The sequence below is a fragment of the Phalacrocorax carbo genome, chromosome 5 (assembly GCF_963921805.1).
Source record: "Phalacrocorax carbo chromosome 5, bPhaCar2.1, whole genome shotgun sequence".
Lineage (NCBI taxonomy): Eukaryota > Metazoa > Chordata > Aves > Suliformes > Phalacrocoracidae > Phalacrocorax > Phalacrocorax carbo.
The window spans coordinates 7,383,647-7,410,743 of NC_087517.1; the positions used below are offsets into that span (position 1 = coordinate 7,383,647).

Consider the following 27,097-nt stretch of genomic DNA (forward strand, 5'->3'; position numbering starts at 1 on the left):
CAAAATAAGCTGAGATTCATATGATGCTTTGCACTTGTATTCTACATTGGCTAAGATAACAGAAGCCCATTTCATGCTGCTATATAAAATGATCCTGGAAAAAATAAGTGTACGCTGGAAGTAGGGACACAGATTACATTTAAGTTAAAAGACACGAGATTGACAGTCCTCTCCCAGCAAAAGAATGAGCAAAGATTGTGAAGAAGTGAGGAAATATTTAACTCTTTAATGTTTCAAATGCTTATCTCCCTTTTTATCATATATGTTTAAAATGAAGTTGAAATACCTTCCATTACAATTACGGTGGGAGTCTTCAGTAACAACCCCAAACAAACAAGTTATACGTAATCGCCTCCCAAAATCAAATTAACCTTTATCAACACAAAATCTACTACCCCTACAAAAACATTGAAGAAATAGCAAACAACAATCGCCTGCTATCAATATTACACTATTCTTTTCAGAGTAACTTACATAAGCAAATAAAGAAATGGGACCTGATTTTTCTCCCCCACCAGAAGGCTGCCTAACGTACCTTGTCCCACTGCCTCCTGCAGTGCCCAATGATGCACCCCTATCCTTCTCCTGAGCCGTGACGGCTGCTTCATCATCTTTACATTGTACTTCAGCTAAGATAACTGAGGTTTCACAATAAGGCTATATTTAATCAACAAAGCCTTAAAATACAGACTGAAAAGGTTTACACAGTTATCACATTAACATATATTTTTTGAGTAAAACACTGCCGTAGCCAATATTTAACAGGTGAATCCACGTGACTGAAACAGTAACATAAAGGTGTACAGCTCTTCTGGAAGGACATGCAAATATAGGCGACATGTTTTATTTCATCTACAAGTTATAGACATTTTCACTCTCTGGGCTAGTCTATAGACCACAACTGACCTACTGAATGCCCAGCCGATGGCTAAAAGGGAAGTGTGCTATGCTGGGAAAAGGACCTCAAATGAGGTGAGCTTGTGAAAAAGTAGGAGGGCACCACCCACACCATGCCATCTGGTGCTACAGGAACGCAGAACAGCTCAGAAAGTATAGCCTGTTCGTAGGTTGTTTTGGTGAATTTGGTAAAATTTGGTCTGTTGGGTTGGGGGTGGAATAAACTCTGCTCAGCTAAACCATAAGGCATTGGGAAGAACCAATGGAGAACACCAGGGTGGAGGGCAGGCTGAAAGAGAATGACCACTAAATTACACAGCTGGGATGGGCAGGTGAACTAATACATTCATATAAATGCGTTTGCGTTAAAGCTAGGTAAGGTGTCTTGGAAGGCTGGGCTGGTAGGGAAAAGAAAATTGAAGAAAGTTGCAGTTCAGAAAAAAGACATTTGGCAAAGTGAAAGCTCTCCTATTAGGGAACAGGCACAACCATGGTAGGGATAAGCTGGAGTATGAGATCAGCTAAGCTCAGACAAAAGCTATTCACTGCCCTCAAACAAAAAAAAGGTGGAAACTAGGTCAAGTTCCTGAGGATTACCTTAAGATCGCAGCACAAGCATGCAAAAATTAGAATTCGCAATGGACATTAAAGGTAACAAAGGATCCTTCTGCAAATTTGGTAAAAAATGGACACTTTCCACTCTCCCACTCCACCTCCCTAAAAACCGGCTCAAGTTTGCACCACCCAGTCACTGAGCAGATCAGCTGCAATCCCAGGAGTTTTACAATTAGCAGTTAAGAAAAGGCAAGATCTCAGGCCTTGCGGTCCTCTTTCAGGGAAAGAGCTGTCAAGGATAAGCCAGCTCTTTTGAAATTGATATCCTAATGAATCCTGGCTCTATCAAACTTACAGAAACCACTCTTGATGTGTCAGAAACAAGCACCTCTGAAACCCCATGAAGGACCTGCAACTTATCAGCAAACAGTCTGCCTATCCTTAAAACAGCTCTATTTATTTTTATTTAAGATGAGGGGTACAGAAATACAGGCCCATCAGCTTACTTTTGATTTGCACATAAATGTTGGAACAAATAATTATCCAGCAGATAACAACAACCACCACAGTTAACAAAAGAAAACAAAAAACAACAACAACAAAAAGTTAAATGCATTAACTTTCTTTCTGTAATAGATTGATGGACTCTGGGAAAAAAGTGAAGAACGGTACCCTCATTTAAGAATAGCTTGTTTCCTTGAGGACAAAAATCCTAAAAATGTTCAGCACCGTGAATCCTAAATGACAATCAAATTACTTTCTTAATAATTAAATTATATTGAATCAAAAAGCACTTGCCTTTAGCAGTTTGATTCATATGTGCGCACTCTAACCATGAGTAACTGGGTAAGCAAAGATTGGGTGGAGTTGCCATAAAAACATCTAGTATGCTTAGCACTAAAGGAAGCCTCTGAAACAGAATAGAGCCTTTTGCTTTATGATTCTCTCCGGACCTGATTCACCACTGGTTCTGTTATTGTATCTGCATACAATTAGATTTTATGAGATCTTAAATATTACCTTTATAAACATTTCATAGGATGTTGACTCTCTATCTGCAAATTGCCTATTTGCTTATTGTATCTGTTCACTGATGCCATTGCAATAGCTTATTTTTGCATTAACTTCTTTGTTGAGTCTAGTTTATCTTCTGAGAAAATCCTGGGATGGAATTTTTAATAAGAAACCCTTAAAAAAAAAAAGATTTAACTGTAACTGGCAAAGACATTTTCCCTACAGTGTTCTGTTTGCAGTATAATTCAATCAGGGAGTTTATGCCAGTCACCATGAGATTTCAAGAAAGTACTTTGTTTATCATTTAATCAATACAATTTGAGGAACCCAGAAAGATTTTTAAATAGTAGGCTAAATTCTGTACACACCTCCTGCAACTTTACCTGAGTTTCAGACTTTTGTTCAATAAATGCTCTCCATACGTCATTTCTTTTGCTTCCACCATTCTTACTGTGCAAATTCAACACCAATTAAAACCTGTGGCTGACCCCGTCTATACAACACAAATTAACTTGTTTTCAAGTAATGGAAGATGATGATGAGTGCACTGGGAGAAGATACAACAGGATCTTTGGGCTCCCTGACCAACCTACTTGACAGGTCAGCGCTAATTGATAGCTGTACTTGTCTATCCATCACTTCTACTGCAAACCTGAAAGCTTACATTCCACAAAGCACATACCCAAATTTTACTGAACTGAAGCCCAAGAATTAAGTGGATTTAACTTCTGGAAACACATCAGATGACTATTTGACTCATCGTAAATATTTAATACTTGCAAAACCTCGGGACCAACTGCAAATTGCTAATACGTCTCATTATTATTAGGTTTGCCCCTTGGAAACACCAGCTCTCAGGGTCAAATGAAATTCCATAATCCTTCTAAATTTCTTTCATGGTTACTTTTAAAATTTACATTTACCTATGAAATTCATCTCACTAGGATAGGCAGGAATCTTTCAAAGTCTTCAGATAAGACAACTTAAGCAGAGACATATTTTGCCCTGTTTCTCATCAAAGCACTAAAAATTGGAAAGTTTATGCTTTCATACCGGATTTGCAGAGTATTTACATTTAAATAAGCTTAAAAAAAAGGGAAGATATATGATCTAAAAACAAAAATGAATAAAAAGCAGCCATCTTCCTATAAATGCTACAATTAATCATTATGATGAACAGATAGAAAGCAATCCATCTCGTCATTCCATAGAGCTGATGTAGCTTTTCCTTTCATACACCACAGAAGTTAATTATTATGAGCAGATGTGCTTAGATTACATGAAAATTTATACACCATGAAACTAGGCACTGAAGATATCTATATATTTTAAAACACAAATGTATTCCCTGTTTGTTTGGAGGTTTGCTTACATGGAACTTCACCAGCAACGTAGCCCACACAAAACCCATCCATCTTGCAGGCAGTGATTTTTATGTGCTCCACTAACTGATCCTTGCAAAGTGGTACTGAAAAAGCACCTGCTGGTCAAAGCAACTTCTCACAAACACAGTGCCTCCGATTTGCCCCCCAAATTCCCCAATGTGCGCCGAATGATATCTGCCATGACCACATCACATGCTCCAGGGGGTTAAAATGCAACAGAAGAGCTAAACCCTGCAAACTCAAGAGTTCACGACTGCATGTAGCTGCTCAGTTCTGCAGACCAATTTTGGCTTGATTTATTCAAATATTACTAAAATGTCCTCCCAGAGCATGAGGAATAAGCCAGCAGCAAAGTTAGTGGTCAGCAAGGGCAGAGGTTGTAGAAGCCCGTATATTCCTATCACACAGCAGTGGCTGGGAGTGCTGCCCTCTCACGTCATACATCCCCCCTGAGGTTTTGGGCTCCTCACTACAAGAAGGACATTGAGGTGCTGGAGCGTGTCCAGAGAAGGGCAATGGAGCTGGTGAAGCGTCTAGAGAACAAGTGTTATGAGAAGCAGCTGAGGGAGCTGGAGGGGTTTAGCCTGGAGAAGAGGAGGCTGAGGGGAGACCTTCTCGCTCTCTGCAACTGCCTGACAGGAGGCTGTAGTGAGGTGGGGGTTGGTCTCCCGAGTAACAAGCGATAGGATGAGAGGAAATGGCCTCAAGCTGCGCCAGGGGAAGTTTAGGTTGGATATTAGGAAAAACTTCTTCACCGAAAGGGTTGTCAAGCATTGGAACAGGCTGCCCAGGGAAGTGGTGGAGTCTCCATCCCTGGAGGTATTTAAAAGAAGGGCAGATGTGGTGCTTGAGGATATGGTTTAGTGGTGGGCTTGGCAGTGATAGGTTAGCGGTTGGACTCGATGATCTTAAGGGTCTTTTCCAACCTTAACAATTCTATGATTGTATGACGTATTGGTCTACTTCCCCCTGAATTAAACAAATGCTGAAGTAAACAGCCTTTGGCAAGCCTATTACATTTTAATAGGTCAGTTAGATTTCACCCATATTGCATACCTCTAGTTTAGGCATTTCTTTTGCCAACACAAAGACCAGGATAAGCAAAGATGCAGAAAGTTAATATCCAACAGTAGAAAAAAGATAACTCAAAGGAATTTCAATCGCCTTGGGGCACATAACAAAGAGAACAAATATATGATTGCAGGACCAAAACTTCAGTGAACTGTCAAGAAGGAACAATAGTACTGATGTTAAAATTGACCAGAAAGTGGTAAAAAGTCACATCTGCTACAAGGCTTCACATGCAAGACCCAAATTTGACATTACAAAATATCCTATTTTGGGAAAACTCTGTCAAATAACAGAATATATTATTCCAAACTTTCCTTATTTCACAAAGCCAATATCAGCAAACCTTTAATAAATGATGCACACACCAGGCAAAACCAGGGGGTGCTAGGAAAAAAAATTGACTTTAGAAAAATCTTTGTTAGAAGGTGACAGTTTTTTCATTACTATCTATTGCCATCAAAGTATAGAGATAGCTTTTTCTTGTGTAGTAATTTTATTCCAGTGGAATTCCAATTTTTTGGATGAAGTTTCTCTTGATTTATTACAATATAAAATAGATGGAATCTTCTCCTGAGTTTTCTGAGATGCAAATCAATGACCATACTGTTAATGAAAGGGGAGAAGGGGTGTTTCCAACAGGAAAAATGCTTGGAAGTATTACTGCTACAATTGTCGGACTGTTTTAAAAAGTGCAAAAAACACTCTGCTCAGTATTTTTAATATTTCTGACCATATTTAGAAATGGAGCCAACAGAAAAGAGCACCGCTGGACATGTAAAGCAAATGCAATATTGACCATTTCACAGTTACCCAATGTACTCTCAGAAGTGCAAGCACTTCATAAGTATCCCCGTCACTTCCAGTTACTCTACTGTCACTTTAGCACACCCATTTGAAAGAAAGATGTTGAGAATTTTGAAAGATAGTTTGAGACAAGGTTATTAATTTATTTTGAAATTGAAAACTCATGTCTAAAACCTCTACGGGAGACATAAAGCTATTGGGGTAACATAAATACACAAATTCAGATTCAACGAACATGACATCAGGATTCCTTTTGCACCTTTGTCGCATGTCACATTTAACAAATCTTCTGCCTGAAGATTTACAGTAAGCCATGCTGATGAGCTCTGCCATTTAGGATGCTAATATTCATGCAGAGTATTAATGCTTAATTATTCAAAGAAACCTGACTCAATAATTTCCAATAAGAAGTGTTTCTAATGCAGAATAAGGGAAAACACAAACTACAAGTTTTACCAAGCTCCTCTGAAGGAAATTCCCCAGGCAGGCCAAACTTTAGCAGTCTGACAGTGAACAGTATCTGCTATAAATCAAATCCTGCGTTCCTTTCAACATCTCCCTTTCTCCTTTCAGCAACAGTTGGTTTTCGTTGTTTGTTGGAGGCTTTTTTTGGGGGGACAGTGTTCCAAAGAACTGACAGAGTCCCTTAATATTTCATTGACTTAAGCAGGATCAGCATTTCAACCTAGAACCACCCATTTCTTCAGCTACGTAAAATAAATATCAAACTAAGTTCCTTTGGTACTATTGTACTATAAGAGTAAATGACTGGTCTTTATCCTTCCAGTTAACATCTCTGGAGTTTCTCAGAATTTGGTATACCACTTGGCTGATATCATTATGATCAAGGAAGAAGTTATTCTGGCAAAGATTTAGAGAATATCATCTCTGATGCTTTCCCAACAACTAATAGTATAAAAGCTTATTAATAAGCTTGCTTATTTTAATAATAATAAGCTTGCTTATTTTTGGTCATCATAGATTCATAGAAGGGTTTGGAAGGGACCTTCAGAGCTCATCTAGTCCAACCCCCTGCAGTGAGCAGGGACATCTCCAACTAGATCAGGTTGCTTAGAGCCCCGTCCAGCCTGATCTTGAAAGTTTCTAGGGATGGGGCATCCACCACCTCTTTGGGCAACCTGTTCATGCTTCAAGGCTTCCCATTTGAACTGTTCATTTGAATAAAGGTTCCCCTTAAGGTCATTTTCCAGACACCCTGGATCTTATCCTGCTCTGCTCAGATAAATTTGTAACAATTTCCCTATGAACCACAGCAGCTTTGGCATGAATTATCTTTGGATTTGTAAACAGCACAACTGTGACAAGGAAGAAATTAAAATTTTATAAAAGCAAAGGTAGATCTAAATCAGTACTGAATGGGACTGCCTGCAACATGGAGAGGTGAACAAGAGGGACAAGAAAGTGTTACATAAAATAGCAAACAAAAAGGAAACTAAACAGGACTCAAATGCCTTAAGAACAAAGGATGTTTCAATTAAATTGAAAATCATCAAAAAATTAAAACAGGTTACTCACTGCAGGGCTAACCCATAGAACTGAGGTATGCCAAACAGAGGCAGAGGCCAAAAGGTTAGGAAGAACATGAAGAAAATCAGGTATTTTTATAACTAGTTACAGTGACAGTTATCTGAGAGCATATAAAATATTAAGGATTATAAACCCTCATGTTCCAGGTTCTAAGTTAACAAAACACCATTTTAGGATGAAATGGCTCCGGTATTTCTGATACAGAGCACATGAGGCTGTGTGATCGGGTCTAATTACAACCCACCTGTGGCCACAGAAACAATTAATGTTACCATTTATAACATCCTTCCTGCAAACCATGAAGCATGACCACCCAGGCCTACTGTTCACATAACAAACATTTCTCAGATTTCTACGAAAAGTCTGAATCAACTGTTCATAACTCGGATTTTAAATTGCTGGAAGCTGGTGCTAAAAACAAGTCATAATTGTAAGGGCCTGTCTCCAGTTTTAGGGAGAGATTGCTCTTCATTATGTTTCTCATTATGTCTTTCATCCTCCTGAGTAAGTCTCAGCACAGTTTGGTTCTCCTTGGACCTCTTTCATCTATTATACTCTGTTTAATGACAATCCATCATTTAAAAAAGGACCCCAAAACCGACTCTGACCAACGATAGTTGCTTAGATCATACAGACTACACACTAGATGAAAGAAATCTTAGGAGGACCAAAGAGAGCTGAACTTAATCAGAGGGATGAAAGACAAAATAAAAATCTGTCTACCCTTACATTTAAAAAGGAGTTTCCTTCAGATAAGATGATCTCAACTGTCTCTGTGTACCTGTTAAATATGGTATGAGTACTGTCAGATCATTTGGGACTTTTATGATTGAGATGCTCTAGCAATTCCTGTAAATTGTACACATTTGGATGGTGCTGCCTTTGACTTTGAGATGATCAGGCCATTTGCTATTGATCTAAAACCTTCTTTCCCCCCTTCTTCCCTCCTTCCTCCTAATCAAGGCAGAAATACATAGCCTGGAAAGCTTTGATGTTCCTCTGCTTTACTTCTCATTATTTTGATCTTTCAACAATCCCTCTATTGGTACATGCTTCTAGTGTACATTTTCAGTGTTTATGCCTTCTGGCTTCAAAAGACTTGATCAAGTCTTCCCCCCCACACCCAGAAAACAAATGCTGCATGTGGTACTAAGATCCTGATATTTGTTTTATGTATCAAATAGGAACAGCATATAGTTAAGCTAGAATACCTGCTTATTTCCTTCTACAGAATGGAATATACTATCCTGTCTTTGAAGGAAATTGAATATAAGTAATTTATCTGAAGCAGTCTTCATCATCTTTATTTTACAGAAAGTCTACAGATTACTGAGTTGCCTTTGGATAAAACGTTGCACTGCAGATTGCTGTCAGGACAAATTCTCTAAGAGTCTCTTCAATTTTTATGTTGTTGGCATAAGGCTACAGTGACAGAAATGAGTTGGAGTCTCTCTTGCTATTAGTTAGCGTCTATAAAGTAGTGTCATGCCAATTCTCCTACTGCCTGTGAAATACTCTTACAGAAGCTATACCTGAGGTGGAAGTCAGGCCGGACCCAGACTGAAATATAGTAGCACTGTTTTAAGCATCTTGTGATGCCTGCTGACATTTCCCATGAAAAAAAAGGAGGGTAGTCCACCATCACTCTTTTGTGAACGAACTGTCACTGGAAAATCAGTATCAATCTTTCTTCCCCTTGTCCTATCAACTAAGACCCAAGGGAAGAAAAATTGGTCTACAGGAACACATTACCTGGAGATCAGTGGGATGTAATACAATACAAGGACGAATTTCCATTCCCCAAACCAGTACCTAGCTGCAGACTCCAGTATAGCCATGCACATATTTACATAGACAACTCTGCTACGCCGCCAGGTTTTATGAAATTGGCTCAGGATGATTTGTATACAAGCAGGTGATTTTATTTCTCATAAATTAAACTGCAGGAATCTCAAAGGCAGCCACGAAATGCTCAGAGAGATTGATCCATCACATCTCACATAGCCTCATCTGTCCCTTCCCCTCTCCTCCTGCTCCCGGCCAATTCTAATGTTCCAAAACTGAAATAAATCCCACAGAAAACCTGTCTGGGAGAGGATACCTTCCTTGTTCCCCTGGTGCAGGAAAGGCTAAGAATGCATACATGCATATATGACATTAGTATTGTACTTTTGTCTCCTCCTCCTTAATTTTACCTTGTTTTCCTCTTTGTGGAACAGTGTCACACATTTTTTTTCATTAAGCTAATCTACTATCAAATCCCCAGTTAAACTCAGGCTTTGGGAAACAATTTAAAGATCAAAGCCTATAGGTAAACTGATAGAAATTAGATACAAACAATCCAGACTCATTTAACAAAACATTCATACTGCAGTGATAAAAATCTCAAATTACAAACTCACGTGCGCAGATATACACAGTTCACCAAGACTGAAGATAAGATTTAAAACTAAAATCAAGGGTAAACTTCCGTTAAGTTCAAGAGATTTTAATTTGTTCACTGATATTCGCCAGAGCTTAGACTCCTAAATACCTTATTTGTTTCTGTTAATGAAATCTGGGTATTTTGAAAAAGGATTCCTAATCTATTCTGAATTTGTGGGCAAACCAGGAATTGGAATGACTCATGAGACAGTTTTGACATTTTTATTTGACCTTAATTTTTTGTCATTATTTACAGTGGCAGAAAGTGTTATGGAACAAAAATAAAAGGGAGGATTACGTATTAAAAATGTTCTGTTTTAGGAAGCAGAAGAATAAATTTCAGGAACTTGGAGATCAGAAGAAAAAGGTAAAGTACAAGTTTTTATGATGTACATTTTTTACAACAGTATAATGCTGCTAACACATAGCCCATAACTCTTAATTCCAGACTTACCTCTTCAATACCACGACCCATCATTACACATAGCATGAGTGCTGCACGGTTTTTTCTTTAATGAAAATTTCACTCTTCTGATTTCAGAGCATGCTCAAACCTATCCAAATTGTATTTTTGGCCCACCCTTCAAAGTACTCACAATTTGCAAATACCCAGATGTGTTATAGATGGACTCTGTATTTCATTATATACACTGTCAGTGAAAATACTGAAGAGTACGCATGCCCCATGGGAAGCCATCTGAAATGGCATTCCCAGTTGACAACAAACAACTGATAATAGAGCTTTGACTGTGTTTTTTCAACAAGTTGCACAGTCACCTCTCACCCTGCATTTCTCTAGGTCATACTTTCTTATTGCACATGGGAAACTGTCATGTTGGGCTGGACTCAATGCCTTCCTAAAGTCAAGAGAACATTATCTGTGCTGCTTTCCACTTACTTTATTGCCTAACCTCCGGCCCACTGCCTTGTCAAGGGAAGAAATCAAATTACCAAGAACAAATAATAGCAAATCAATTCTGGTTTGGTTGTTTCTTATTACCTAATTACTCTGCACGTGTTTATAAGCTAAAAATTGCATTATCAGTGACAAGAAAATAACAATACAGATAACACGTACTTTATCAATTTGCAATATGATTTAGAGCTGCTACATCTGTAAAGTGTTGGCGAAGCCCTGGGCAGACGTGGCTGACAACAGGCCGAGACTCTCCATCCTGGAAGGGCCACCCTGCGAACCGCAATCCCCATCCTAGACAGACTTCGCTTCACAAACTTTCCTTTCAAACATATCACAAGCAAGAATCTGCACCTGTCCTTACCCTAGTAATTATTCTTCCCTCTACTATTTGCTACTAATGCTACCATCTTCCAGACAGTGATGCTGGCTGGGACCACTCAAGTTCAGCTCACTGTGCTCCTACTTGTGTCCCCACAACCACCCATTACCAGTGGGTCCCTAGACCAGCATCATCAGAAAAAACACTGACAAACCTAATGAACCCCCAGCATCACTCAGAATAAGGCTCAAGTTGCCAGTGTCCTACCAGGCAAAGCTAATAACGGAGGGAGCTGCTGCTGATAGGTAATGTAAGGTGTTACCAGCTGGACAGATTTATACACAGGACTGCACCACAAAGTACTGCTCATAAAATATCACCACCTAACTGAAGCAGTTCGTGTCTTCACCACATTCACTGTCATAAATGTATTAATTGTAAACTTTAGGTCACCACATCGCCTCTAGCCTGTAAGTTATAAAAGGATTCTAATATGTACCTCCTGAAATTGGTAATTCTGTGCAAAAGCATTCTGCAACTCAAATCACAGCGAATGCATCTGTTAATTTAGCTAATCAGCAGTTATATTAACTACCTACAAAACAGGGAATAAGAACTGTTGAGTGACTATCTTATGAACAAAAATCATGGTAACACTGATGCTTTTTTGATGGCACATCTCATTATAAATAGGTTACCATAAAATAATTTCAGCAGAAACCACAGTAATGTATATGGCCATTACTGTGTTACAGATTGATAATACACCAGATAATACAGCTAAAGGATGCCTGTTTGAAATATCTTTGTAGATGCAATGTTAACAGGTAATATCAAAATTCATCCTTTCACCTTGCTTACTGTGGAACACGTTAACTTAGTCACTAACTTATTATAGATTATGTTTGCAATCACAGTTTTGCCTACATTTTACATTAGATTTTACTGGACCAATCACTGCATTTAGACACACTCAGAAAACTTAGATAGCAGATTGTTACAATTTTTGTTCTCATAATGATAAGTTTTTGATCTGCATCGCAGTCTAAAACGAGTCTTGTCTGCAATATCACTACAGCTATCAGGAAGCTCCAGAGCAAGAGCCAGAAACCTGCATTGAAGGAGACAGGAATCTTAAATTGCTTAAGTCCGGTGCTGCCTGCATTCTACTTTTTCACTGTCAATTCATACATCAACTTTTCAACTGAAACGGATTATATTTAACACCAACCATCTTAGCAAAATCCACGTGGTGTGAATTTACAACCCAGTTAAAGAAGGAAAGAAATACATCATACGTGGCCTGACAGAAGAGCATACCAAAAAATATATTCTACTGAAATGCACAATGAGGCTATCCAGTATCGATCCATCCCGTGACCTCAGGCGCGCCAGGGAGACTGCGCTTCTCCAAAGCAGAGAGTAGTTTCTTGTTACTGCATTGGTGGGTTTGTTGTTGTTTTCCTGTACATAAATCAATAAATTATTCTCTAAGAATATTTGTTGCTCTGGGTCACAGCATTTCTGTGTTCTTGTGATGGGGAGCTACAGCTCTGAGATGGACTTACTGTCTTATTAATACGGGGAGATATGGTCAAATCCCCCAAATGACTCACAGTTACAAAGTAGCAGGAGAAATAAGACATGACATGTTCCATTGCTGCAGCTTCTCCTTGCTTTTGGAAAGTAACTACTTTTTTCATAACCATGTTGTCAGTTTATTTCCAAGACTGTTTTTTAAAGCCGACTCTCATTACATCAGTCTGGTCTTTAATACGTGTTTATTTACTTTATCAATGGCTTTTGAAGCAGCCTTCAAAGACACTTGCTTAAAACAGGCTTTCCATCCACTAATTAAACCTTAAGAATCCCTTGTAATGAGCAACACATTTTTCCCCCCAAAATGTAAATGTCTAAGGTGGCCGCTCATGTCAGCACTGAAGGGAGAGGTCATTTCTGAAGGATCCTCCATCACAAACATCAGAGAACAGTAAAGTCACTGAAGGGCATCCAAAGCAGAAGCAATTTTCTCACAGTCTTGACACCTCCTAGTAAATTAGTCACTTGTCGAGGAAAATGACAGCTATATAGCAATAGAAAAGCTTGTAAAGCTCTTCATTTACTGTTAGAAATGTTGTCTATGTCACTGTCAAACACCAGTAACATCCCCACCCTGTTTTACTCTCAAGTGCCCTATCTCAGGGGCATTTTGCAAATCATGCCTTAATGAAGTTTAAATAACAACTATATTTCTTAGCTCTAAACGCTACCTTTCTCTTACCTGCATGATTGTTTTCTGAATGAGTTAGTCCACTGAAGCTGATACACGAAATCAAAGGCTGTTGTAATTAGTATAATATTATTCCAAGATAAAGCTGTGAAAACTGCATCATCAGACAGCCGTCATCTCTGGCTATTCTGCTTATTATTCAGAGACAAATTCTGATATCTTCTGCATTTTACATAGTACATTTACACGCAATTTCAGGGGAAACACTTATGGAACAAGACCTCTAAGTATCTATCTCAGAATCTAGCCTAGAGAAAGAATGGACCTTGAAAGTCATTTCAGACTTCATCTTCCTTCAGCACAGTCATTGTTCTAAATAGGTACACATAAACATACGCTTCCTTTCCCTAGCAATAATTTATATTAATTCAATGCTCTTATATAATTGGTTAGATACAATAGTCACTGAAAACTGGAATCTTATTTACATGACAGTCAGAATATAGACAGCAAAAGAAAAAAAAAAATCTAAAAATGGATGCTCGAAGGAACACCAAGACTGATTATCTTCAGTGGTGAAAGGGTAATTGCTGTTACATGGTAAAAAATAAACTGGGCAAATTCATATAAATACTCTTTGGAGAATAAGCACTTACTGGCTAAAGACGCTGACACATTATGCAAGCCAATTACTGTGTGGAGTGGTGGCGACACCTTGAATGCAAACTTGTTTGTAGGATGCCTGAACATTGCAGGAAAGCATCTATTTATAATACCTGGCATTCTTCCGCTGATGGCACAGATTCCCCAGAAACGACCCACAGACTCACAGAATCGTACAATACAATTCAGAACAGAAGGGATGCCTGAAGATCCAATGCCTGCTCTAAGTGTGACTGACCTCAAAGTTAGAAAGGGCTGCTCAAGACCTTATTCAGTTAATTTTTCAGTATCTCCAAGGAATCCACAGTCTCTCAGGGCAATCTGGGAACTTCCCTCACTACAGCCTATGACTGTACATGTCTGGGAAGAGTATGGCTCCATCTTCTCTGTGAACTCCACTCCCATTAGACACTTTTCCAGGCTGAACAAACCCAAACCCCCAGCCTCACCTCACACGTTTTTTTTTTTCAAAAATATCTCCAAAGACCTTCTTCATGGTGAAGAATGAGAGGATCAGAAGTCCTCCAGTGTCAAGGTCTACAAGCTGAAAAGACCCGGCAAGGCACGTAAGCAAAAGCAACCCTTGGCTAAATGGCTACTCCCTGACAATATGGTGACACAGCACCTCTTCACACATGCTAGCTCCTCTTGAAGAGCTCACATAGCACCAAGGTGGGGGTATTAACAGCAGCTTTATGAAAGTTTCCCTTACTAAACACTTCTTTAGGTAAGATACAGAATCACTGAAAATCTAGCAGCTTCTTTTTTGGAAGCAGTAAGGTCAGAGTTAGCAGCTTGGTTTCAGCTGCCTTCTCCACAGAGATCCCTCCCCTTGTTTGTAGGAAACATCTTGAAAATCTTCTTGCACGAGTTTCACCTGAGAACTCATTTTCCTGAAACCTCACTCATCCTCAGTAATACCTAGCAGATTGGTTCTATCACTACATGTACTTATGAAAACCAAAGCCATTACAAAAACCACAGTTAATTACAAAAACTGCACATAGCACTGAAATAAATTTTGCTTAAACCCACCAGGCTATGGGACTCCTTTCCCATGATTACCCCCGAACAGCACATAGCCTATGTAATTGTTGGACTAGTCTCCACAGAGCAAAAATAAGTGTGATACTCTTCTGTTATACTTCAAATTCTGTCAGAGTAAGATTAATACAAAGTTCATGCACCTACTGGAGCATAAAGATTACCTTCCCCTCACATGAGATTGAGGAATACATTTTAGGACACCTCAATTTACAGACGTCTCTGAAAACCTTGCGGAAAGGCTTGTGGTCAAAACCTAGTTAAAGATATTTACTCCTTTGAGCTTTAGTTTAAAATGCATTTCTTCTTTCAGATACAGCCCACATACTGGCAGGGCTTTTCTTTCTTTCCCTTTGTTTCCAGATTATGTAAGAAATTCACTTCCTCTTTAAAGAACAGTTTCCACCCTTGTGAAGGAGTAAATTATTATGTCAAGTTTCTTCAGTTAGCGTACCTGTATAGTATTTTTTTTTCAATAAAAATAACCTTTTGTTAAAGGTTTCATTAGATTTCCCAGGAGACTGATAACAGCCAAATCTCCAGCCATCTGCAGGAACCACTACAGACTCTGATCACATACTCTGAATAGTGAAAATTCTTCTCAGCACCTTTATTCAGACAAAGGGATCACTGTATTTTCCAAGTGCTTAATCATGCCAAGGGCAGAAGCCCAAAGCCTTTACCCACGCTGAACTTCTCTAATAGTCTTAATGAAAATCAGGACTCAGGGAAATTGTTAGTAAAATGTGAAATCACAAGAAAATATCCTTTCCACTTTTAGCACCAAGAATGGATTACTTCATAGACATCTATAGATAGATAGCTCTTTTAAAGCCCACATGCTTCATCTTTAGGCAGAGGAGCAGGTTACTTTAAAGATACCTCAATGCCCAGCATACATCCCCTCCTATGCTGCAAGCATACTATCATGCTACTGGTACTTTAACATCCAGCACCGCAGCAAAACTGTACAATGGCTCCACTTCCCAAAACACTTCAAGGTTCCAAATTAGCTACCATAAAAGAGTAAAGACCCTACTGGAAAGTCACCCTCCAACACCTGAAATATTTGGAGGCTGGATGGAGAAAGCTTACCCCTTGACCGCAAACCATGTCCACACGCCTCACTATGTCCCAGCACACCCTGTGTCACCCAATGCGGCACCAGCACACAGTGACTCCACTGGTGTGTCTTCCACCTGTGAGAGGAAATGGTTAACAATTCAGTGCTTAAAACTGGAAAACATGTCCAGGCAAAAAATTCAGTTACAAATGATGATATACTGTGGAGACGTAAGGAAAAACAGAGTCAAAAAGCTGTAATTACTCCTCAAACAAGCTCTGTGAACTGGAATTCAGATGCAAAGTTCACCTTCTAGAAAGCCATATCACCCTCCAACCATGTTTCCCTTTCTCATTTTTGTAGGGCACGATTCAAAGTCACATGAAAATACACAGGAAACGTCTTCAGTGGGCTTTGAAATCAGGCTCTCCTGCTGCAAGCCCATCCTCACACAACTAGTGCTGTACCCAATCTGCTTTCCAAGCCAGGATGCATGTCAGTCAAGAACACGAGAAAGCAGCTGTGCGGTCCGGAGCCAGGCAGAGCTCAGTGGTGTGGCTCCTGCTGCGGCACCGCCTTCAGCTCCCCGCTCTGCCCTGAGACCATGTCCTACAGGATGTGCAGGCTGAAGATTTATATACAAAGACATAATGCTTTTCTATTTATTAATATTGTATAACAGATGACTCACAGAATTTTAATGAAGAACACTGAGTAATTGCCCTATTGTACTATTTGTCTAATCAGAATTTTTTTAAGTGCATATTATTCACTGGAAGGAGGAAAAGACAGGGGAAAAGACAAGAGTTTCTGCAATAAGCATACAATTATGACTAAGGCAGTTGAATGCTTGTGGTCCCAAAATAGCTTACGTTGATTTTTAGGTACATTGAGGGGGGAGTTCCCAGTAATAGCTTCCTCAAACACATCAAACACTGAGGTTACCATTTCTAGGAGCTGTGTCTATTGGTTCTTGTTCTGATGATGCCAGATCTACTGAAATCTCCAATTTGAAATCTACTTCTACACATTTTGCAAGGTTTGTGGTTCACACATTGTTATTTGTTTATAACTCCGCATTTTCCAGTTTTATTTCGTTTTCTGGTGAAAACTGTGCAGGACAATCAAGTGATTTCTGGAGAAGTGGAAACCCACTAGCAAGAGACTGATTCCAAGCTAACACTTTTTACCTATACACTGGACAGATGGGAATATCTTCACATTCTCTTTCCTCATACAAGGTGTCCGGGCATGCCTGTCCCCCATTGGCAGCATCCTGAACGATAATCCTATACCGGGACTGCTTAACTGCAGTGGCATTGCCTGTAAAACAAAGACAAAAATTGCCTTCCAGACACAGTTGGCACCCTGAGTTAGTGATCTAGCCACCTTGGTTAAAAACATGCTTTGCATTTGATTTATATTTTGAATTCATGAGCACTCTGGCACTACCTAAAGAAGTCAGGGAATGGTACGTTGGATCGAAGGCACCATTACTTGCTTTAAAATTACCAGTAATTCAGCAGAACAGCCCCTGGAAGGTTGATAAATCAACAGCCTAAGAGATGCATCAAAAAACATCTATTTAACAGAATAACAATTCAGACAAGAAAGTAAGTGTGAGCAAATACTTAAACACCTGAACAGGAGAAAAGAATAAAAAGTCAAAACCCAAACTGTCATAATGGAATATTTTGTTTCTGAAAACACATTCAGGTGGTCTCAGATTACTACCAGTAATCTATCTTTTTGGGTCTAGAAATTATAGATAACTTCCTGATAGGAAAACCATTGGAACCAACAGAGGCTAACTCTCTACTTAACCAGAGTCAATGCAAGATCAGTCGATCTGGAAACACAGTTCACAAAATCTACAGTACAGAATGCAGCATGAAAGACAACGATAAGATTTATCTATATATCTCTATAGGTAAAATAAACCCAATCCTTGGCTGCAAAAGTGGTAAGTACAAACTGAGACCTGATTTAACTGCTGTGTATGGCATTAATCCTTCTTTGGGTACTGTACTCACATTTCAAAAACAGATGCTAAAAAACTGAGAAGGCATATCAACAGAAGTCCATAAAGGATTCCAGACCAGGCAAAAGTCTTTCAATAGTGGACTTCTTCAGATTTGTCCAAGATAGGAAAGCGGTGTATAAATTAGTCCACTTAGACAAGTATTATTTTTCCAGCTCAAGATAAGGCCAGGGCTGCAGTAGCAAAGTCACAGTGCATTAGAAGGAAAACTTAGGAAAAGTCACCCCATGAACACAAAGTACAAGTACAGATCCAATAAAAATGGTTGCCTATAAAAATACCAAGTTATAAAAGCATTCACTCACACACGTACTATCACTGTGAGATCACCCCAAAGGGTCTTCGGACCTGACAGGAGGTTGCTCACCCCAGCTGCTACCTTGAGGCAGGATCCCCCTCCTGCTTCTTTAACAGCCACTACCTGAGCCAGTTCTACAGCTTCCTACAGTCTCCCTTCAGCTGCCTGATTCAGCACTTGTAAAGCCTCACAGTCTTTTCTTAAAATCTCACCAAAATCATCGCTCCTGTAATTAAGCTAAACCTTCTTTCTCTCTGTGCACTGAACAAACAAAATATTTTATCCCTACTGTCTGCCTTTATGACATCATAAGGGCTTGTATCCTGGTTAAGTCTTCCCCTCTCTAAATTAAGAAAACACAGTTCTTCATAGATCCTATTTAATCATCTCTCATTACTCACTTTCTTACAATACGGCACACAAGGAATCCCACCCGCAGGCTCACCAGTCCACAGTACAGTAACACCTTTGGTGTTTTACAAGCCCAATATGAGTTTTAGCATTTCAAATGGTTGACTTCAATTAATTTTGTAGTCCGTTGTATCTCCAGAAGTGCCTGAGACAGTATTGAGGTCTTTACTTCTCGTTCTGTCTTTGTACAATTGATTTTTCCTTCTCAAGCCATATTTTGAGAAATTTCTCAGTGATTTCAATATGACTTAATATATTGCCTATTATGTTTGCTACCTTTTTCAACTCTGCACCATCCACTGATGTTATTAATGCAAGCACACAAGCTGTTCAGACAAATATCACATAGAATTGGGACAAGAGTTTTTTGTAGGACTCTCCTTGGCTCATGTTCCAGTTTGATGATCAATAGTGGACATCTATAAGCCGAAGCAGCTTTGCAGAGAAGGACATGGGATTCATGATGGACAAGTTGACCATGAGGCAGCAGTGCGCCCTTGCAGCAAAGAAGGGCCATGGCATCCTGGGCTGCATTGGAAGAGCATCACCAGCAGGCCGAGGGATCCTTTCCCTCTCATCAGCACTGGTGAGACATCTGGGTGGCATGTCCAGTTCTGGACTCCCCAGGAGAAGGAGGACATAGGCATACTAGAGTAAGTCCAGTGAACAGCCACAAAGACTAGTTAGGGACTGGAGCATTTGACACACAAGAAGAGACCAAGAAAGCCGAGACTCTTCAGCCTGAAGAGGAGAAGGCTCACGAGATCTTATCAATGTCTATCGACACCTGATGGCAGGCATTAAAGAAGACAGAGACAGACTCTTTTTACAGTGATATCCACTGTGAAATTTTTCAAGCAGCTGAGTACCCATTTAACAGTGATTTAATTCAAGTCACTCTTCCTCAGCTTCCTGATAAAAGTTTAATGTGCCAAAAATCTACCACTTCCCTTAATTAGAGTAGCTATGCTGTCAAAAAAAAAAGATATTAAATTTATTGGGCACTATTTGTTCTCAATAAATCCATACTGGCCAGCTTATCAGAATCTGATTCTTGAAATGTTTATATGTTGAGTAATAACTTGTTCTAGTGTTTTTCTACATAACAAAGTTAGGATGAGTAATCTACAATTTGATTGACCTTTCTGTTGGGGGGGAAGGTGTTGATTGGATGGTTGGTGTGGTTTGTGTTGGTATTACTGAGTTTTAGTTAGTTCCTTAGGACTTATCAATTCCTCACCCAGAAGAGTCACTAGATGCTCTGGTGTTACTTTATTACTTCCTTCTCTATTCACACAGCCCCATTGACAGGGGAACTTCTACTTTATTGAAATACTTATTCTTTAGTCCACTCCTCTCCTGGCTGCAGACAGGAAACACATTCCCTGTGTTGCATTTCTCTTGTTTCTCAGTAAGTAACAGACAAATATTTCATTCAGCTTCCCCTTACTTCCAATCCATCTATATAATTCTTGTTATCTAATACCCTCCTATAGCTTAACTTGCAGTATTGAATTCTATACTATATTTTTAAATTCACCTTCAGTTTCATGATTGTTTCTAATTTTTCTGAAACAATTTGACAATCAGAAAGGAAACAAGATTCTGAACAACACTGTTGATGAGAAAAGCTAAAAACAGGGCAATGCTAGCTGTGTGCGATGTTTTCTCTTCATGGTGTGAAGCTTGAGCATGCAGGTCGTATACAGACCTACACGCACCTTGCTCGCCTGTGCTACTGACTTGCTCTTGTAATAGTTTCAGAATAGAAAGTAGAGTCCAGTTGGGCTTCAGCCCTTTGTACAGTTGTTCGTGGTAGCTTCCAGGTCTTCTACACTCCCATTTGCATAGAACATGTCCCAAGAGGTGTAGTTACCAACTCCCCTGAGTTTGTTGAAGTCTAGCTTTTTTTAAAATGTCTTGCTGATATTGCCATCCTTCCCTTCTAAGAATCATGAACTCTATCACTTTGTGATGATTTTCATTCAAATTATCTACCACCATTAGAATCTTAGCCATTTCCTTCCTATTAATCAGTACCAAATCTAAATGAGCTTCCCACGGTAATTTTCTTCACCTCAAGAAACTAAATTATCCTCAACATTTATTGCACATTACTCAAACCCCATTTTCAAAATTGAATTTCCTCATTGGCTTTTCTACAGCATTCCTTACAAATGTTAATGAACATAACTTTTATATCTCATTTAAAATTGCTATAGTCTGATTTTCCAGAGTATTAGCATTATGTAGGACTGTCCTTTCAAAGCCGAACTTCAGCTGATTTCAAGCATGGCTACGACTGCTTGCCCTCCTGAAAAAATCACACCTCAGGATCTCAAGAGAATCTTAACTTCTGTGTCCTTGACTTTGCAACTCAGATAATGCTGTTTGAGAATTTTCGGGATGCCTTACCTCTGCTTGCACTCCCACCTCCCTGTCTCACCAATCTCCTGTCCTTACAGACACATACAACTCCTTCTATCAATCCACTCTTCTCATTCCTCCCTTGCACTTGTATCTTTGCTTCCTCTGCGTTTGTTCCCCATGGCTTCCCTGGTACCCTGCCCAGGGCTTGAAAAGGTAGATCAGCATTGTCAGATGAGGGACAAAGTCCTTGCTCACTACTGTAAAGTCTGCTGTATCTTGACAAAAGAGCTGGTCCAGCTTTTGTAGAATAGGATATTTCAGTTGGAAGGGACCTACAACGATCATCTGGTCCAAGGGCCTGACCAAAAGTTAACGCCTGTTATTACGGGCATTGTCCAAATGCCCCCTAAACACTGGCAGGTGTTTACTGGAAACATTCAGCTTCATCCTCTTTGCTCCTGACCAGATGGAAAGATGGAGTCTGGTCAACACAAGACTCTGAGCACACAATAAGGACAGATCCTCCGAGATTTTAATCACCAAAACCAGAGCCGTCTTCAGTATTTTTGTGCAGATAAGAGCTTTTAAAGGAATAAGTCTTTAACTTTTACAAACTCTGGCTGAGTGTTTGTTTATGAGAACTGGAAATGGCAGATTCTCAACAGAAACTGCCTGTCACAAGGTAGAGGTCACTGGAATTCCTAATCGTGGCATGCCATGTATTTTATCCACTTTTACCCCATCTCATTTCAAATCTGATTTAGGGCATGGAGAAATAAATTGGACAGTTACTACCCAACATTTCACGTAAACTTGTTTTGACAACTAAACACCAGTGAAATTTCTAACCTTCACCCTGGACAACCATTGCCCAGAAGAGGAGAGGTACTCATAGGTACCATCTCTCTTCAGGAGGGAGATGAAAAATGGTATTTATTGTTAGGTGTTTTCTTTTTTTCATCTCCTCATTTTAAATCTATGCTGACAGACCAGAAAGCACATCATCCATGCTGAAAGCAGTCACCTCCCCAGGACTTCTTCACCACCAGGCGTCGAGGAGGAAAACCTACATGTTGCTCATTCAAACCGTTTCATACTCTGAAACCTCCATACTGATTCTTTGATTCTTGTTTCGATTCATCCTCAAAGACCCATTAAAACAGATATATTATAGAAGACTGCAGCAGACAGTTGTCACCTTTAAGTATCTGAAATGGCAGAGAATCAATAACTTGCAACAACCTCCCTGTTCCTGCCTCACCAACAGGTGGTTGGATTCAATTGCACTTCTTTTGTGAATTATGTTGTCCGTCCATCTGTTACTGCCCTAAGTTCACCGCTGTCTACACTTCTGAGGTATGAGATAATCCTTCGCCAGAAGACAGCCTGTTGTCTGATGACATTTAAATGTAGGGAAAATGTCAGCTCTTTTATTGTTAGATAGTAAAGTTGGTTGCATTTTCCCAGATAAACTACAAACAGCTTAACTGGTAAAGTTCTGTGTAAACTTGATTTAGTGATTGCATGTTTGTCTAAGCTCTGATCTTATGCTGGTACACATTGAATTTTAAGTCTGCCAGGCAATACCTGTTCCCGCTTGATCTGCTTAGTAATTCACCATCTGTATATTGTTTTCATTAAATACAACTTTCCTGTTAAAAAAAACAAAACCCCTAAAAACTCACATATGTATAGCGGTTTTGAAATTTCATTACCGTGCTGAGGTTTTAATTGCACAACGCAAATTAAAAAAAAAATAATCTTGCAATGCAGCCATATCAATAACAGATCTAGGAAAAAGCAAACTCCCCCATCTAAGAAGTTTTAATTTAGAATTATATTAAAATGATACCACTGCCAAGGAGGGTAAATAATTAATTTCTTCTCATTTTAATTGTAGACTATTATTTAATAAACAAAGTAATTTACCAGGTAATTTATTCTACTTCTTCATAGGCAGCTCATTTAAAGTCTAAAAATAAATTCCTAATTAAAACAGGATTCACTGTTTTAGAAAGCAACTCATTTTCCTGTAAAATCTAACAAGGACTATGCTAAAGCATCCACTGAAAATCTTTGAAGGGCAAGGAAGCCACCAACAAAAATGAAATATTCTGACAGCTGAGAAGGCTTTTATCTGAACAATTGATGAAACTCAAAAATTTGTCACAAAAACCAACACTAGATCCTTAAAAAGGAACTTTGCTCGTGTCCAAAAACTAGCCAACTAGATCAAAGAAATGTACAATCCTTGAAAAAGCACAAAGCACAGGGGTTATTTGCACAACCCTGTACGTACATCTAGGCTGGTCAAGACAAATAAATTTCATATAACGTAGCGATTCGTTGTATAGCCTTACAATGTTAGGGCCTTGGACTGCTGACTTTGAAGGCAGAAGCCCAGAAGGAATTTACCCCAGGCAAAGGGAACTTACATCTCCAAATGTGCTCTCAAGGATCCCACAGGCCTCCAACAACATCAGTGTCAATGACACCCCAAGTCCAAAATTCATTCAGATGAATGCCCTAAAAATTATTAGACTGACACGAACTACAATTACTGCACGTTTCTAGGCCAATTCTCTAATTTTTCCCACAAATTCTGACCTCTTCTTAAAGGCTTACCAGGCTGACATGCTGTTGGGCAGCGAGTCCACTCACTGAAAGGCGTAACAATGCAGTCTTTCTTGCAGAGGAGGAGACACGGCCGCACTGTCTCAGGTCTGATGGACTCCGGACATCTGTCGACCCAAATGCAAAGATAAAATCTAATAACAAAATTAAAACTACAGGGAAATGTTTTACTCCTAAGACTCTCACAGGGCTCTGAGCATACTGCCATACCAAAGATATCACTTCTGCTCATATCAAGTCTCATTTTCTGATTTTTTTTAAATTCATTTTTAACTCCTAAATGAAAAATGTGTCATGCATATTCTCATAAAAGTTTCAGACACAGATAGTTGATATTTAAAAATTCAGTGTGGAAAAGGGATAATTTTATGGGATCAGGCAGATCTTGCATTTCAAATGGCGGAGAAGAAAGGGAATTGCTCTTTTAAAATTTTTATTATTTAGAAAGATTGCTCAAAAATACTTAGAAATGCATGCAACCCAAAATGACCCCGTTTGAAAAAGGAATATGCCACTGAGCCCTACTAGGAAAGAAAATAGATCTTAAAGTCATGACTCTGTTACTGGGATAGTAACAAGATACTTAGAGGTATAATTTAAAAGAAAATAAATACAAAGAGACATGGATTCTCATTAAACATGATTATCCTACAGGGCAGATTTCTGTTATCTAACAGAAGACACTGAAATATTTTTCTGCAAAATTTTAGTTTCATTTGGCTTTCTGTGCCTTGCACCTTCTTCAGATACGGTGTAATTTTTCTCCATGAAATCAGGAAAAATGCAAAATGTAAAAAAATTCAGTATGCCAACACACAAAGGTTATTTATTTCCATAACGTATCCCATTTCTGAAGCCATATTAATGGCAGACTTTCACCACAGGAGTTCCAAACCCATTTTCATGAACGCGAACGTAAATCATAATAGGCAGAGCCGGTGCCCACAGCGAGGAGGGCTGCCCTCCCCTCCGGCACCAGGCCAGTCCAGACCCTCTGGGCAGTAACGAGGTAACTGTGAAACACAGAGGTTTTACTCCTTCACTTAGAACGACCTTTCTAAAGACTTCTAGAGGTCAATTTTTTTTATTTTTTATTACAATTATCACCATAAGAACAATATGCAGTGCAGCAGCCACAGAAACAAGTTCAGTGAGAAGCTCTTTTAAGGCTCAACAGTCCTTTCTGCTCCAGCCACTTCCATTACACGCGGAACACCACAGCACTGAAGCTGTGACACCAAAGCCAAGAGCAGCCTCTTTCTGAAGTCCTTGGCACATGAACCTCTTCTTTTCACATGATTTTTCGACCACTGAAATTGGTTTTCTCTTCACATACTTCACGTGAATATTTACTTACCCCCCTCAGTTCCATTTCCCCTCATACCATCTCAAAAGCGGAGGGAACAACTATTTTTGACATTATATAGCTCTATAAACAATATGTTTAATTAGTTAAAGTTACAGCATATCAATGGATTCTAGCTATAAACAAATACTAGATTTCTTTCCTTTAATTAATCTCATTAACCTCAAGAATTTTAATTAACTTTACTGAAATCAACATAGTCTGCTTATACGAACAGGATTGTTTTGAGAGCTACAATAAGAAATGAAACTCAGTTGCAAGTCTCTAGACTCATTAACAGTGCAAAAAATAATTAGCCATGTCTTGATTTTTTTGATATTAGGAAAAACATCTGTGATACTTATTTTCCTCATTTAGTAAAGCAAAGCAAAATTCAGAATATTTGTACTGTAGAATACATAACTCTGTCATGTTGGTATCACATTATAGAAGCTACACAAATCAACTGAACGATATAGATCACACATATGGTTCTGCCTTATTGTGGTATAAATATAATGCAAACTCTATTTACTTATTCTATTTTATTAGAGCATTGGTAATAATGTATTGATGAATGTTATATTCAGATGTACTTTATATTTTCCTCACACCTGTCCTTCAGGAAAAATATGTGCAGAAAACTGTAAATTAGAATAACAGAGGAGCTACAGCAAAAAAATCTACACCACTATAAGCATGCATTTTGCTTGGATTTACACAGAAAATTAAAAATGGTCTAGCTATTCTTTTTTGTTACCCATTAGTATACTTTTCATAGTAGTGCTGGAGTAGTAGCTGGAGAATTAGTCCTGAAATGAAATTATTTTCAAAGCAGCAGATGCCCTTTGCTAGCTGAAAACACCTTCATATGTCATATATTGTAACCACAAATAATCAATAGTAACATTTCTTTAAATACCTTTTAGGTGTGACCTGGCCAGAACTGCTCTTCATGCAGAAGACTTTCCTTGTCTGTACGCCCACTCCACAAGTGGCTTCTCCGCTCCAATTAATGGTTGCATTGAGCGCAGTTACCAGCGCGTCTTCAGAGCAGGAACTCCAGGGAGAAGTTTCCCAGAAGAAATGCACGCATGGGTGATCATTACAGGCACGGTGCTCCTGCAGGGCTCGGTCAGGAGGACAGGCTTTTCCACCTGGGAGAATCAAAAAAACACCATATTTTATCTTATGGCATGTGGCAAAAGGAAGACGTGGAAAACAAAAACGTTAGGTCTGCTTAATATCTTCCCCCCACCCACCCTCTTAAAAAAAAATAAATAAATAAAGCTTAAATAAAGCTGTTGACCTTTATGGCTGCAATAACAACCTTCAAAAATATTGTTTCCCCATTAAACTAGCCTTGCATAAAATTGTGTTCCAACGCATAATGGAAACAGAAATAGGCAAAGCATATTTCTGAGTTACCTTATTGATACTCCTACACACAGCCAAGTTGATTCCATTTAAATGCCAGTATCGCTCAGCAAACATGCAATTAGGTTTAAAGACAAATTAAGCATTATTTTTATGTTCGTTCTCCTTGCTAATTTCCCAAGGAGGAACATCTCTTTCTAATATTTGGACTCTATTCACGCGTTGCCTTAAAGAGCCGAGCTGTAGAGGGTGCTGAACCATACCAATGGAGGAATGTATCAAACACTACCCATACCTGCAAACCAAGGGGGGAAAACTGGAAAGAAAGGTTTTGAATATGAGAAGCCTTTACTTTTCTGAAGCAGTATCCTTCAAAATGGTGTCCAAAGATTTTGCTAAGCTACTGTACTTTGTCAACAACTGGTAATAAATCAACGAAGTACAGGATTTTGAACAGCCTCCCCAGAAGCTTTAACACGCTAGCCAGCAGCCTGAATTTATCCAATAAAAGCAACAGATGTTCGTAGCTCTTAAGCTAAGGAGTAATACAGTGAAATTGTAACAGTAAGCACTGTCATTTTCGGAAGAAAGAGGTAAAAATTACCAAAATCAAAACCATTCTCTTCCAGGAGGGAGAATCTGGCAATGCATGACATGGCAAAAGTGCTACAGGTTTTGAAAGAAC

At 39.0% G+C, this 27,097-nt stretch overlaps 1 protein-coding gene across 2 annotated transcripts in view; it reads right to left on the reverse strand.

Moving 5' to 3' along the window:
- Nucleotides 1-27,097, reverse strand: part of THSD7B (thrombospondin type 1 domain containing 7B) — a 336,705-nt gene that overhangs the window by 119,825 nt on the left and 189,783 nt on the right. For both annotated transcript variants that reach the window (XM_064451039.1, XM_064451040.1), the window contains exons 10-13: nt 25,958-26,192; nt 23,682-23,797; nt 17,127-17,259; nt 15,969-16,072 (exon numbers count right to left, since the gene is read on the reverse strand). In XM_064451039.1, coding sequence (XP_064307109.1) covers nt 15,969-16,072; nt 17,127-17,259; nt 23,682-23,797; nt 25,958-26,192 — 588 coding nt within the window. The remainder of the gene's footprint in view (nt 1-15,968; nt 16,073-17,126; nt 17,260-23,681; nt 23,798-25,957; nt 26,193-27,097) is intronic.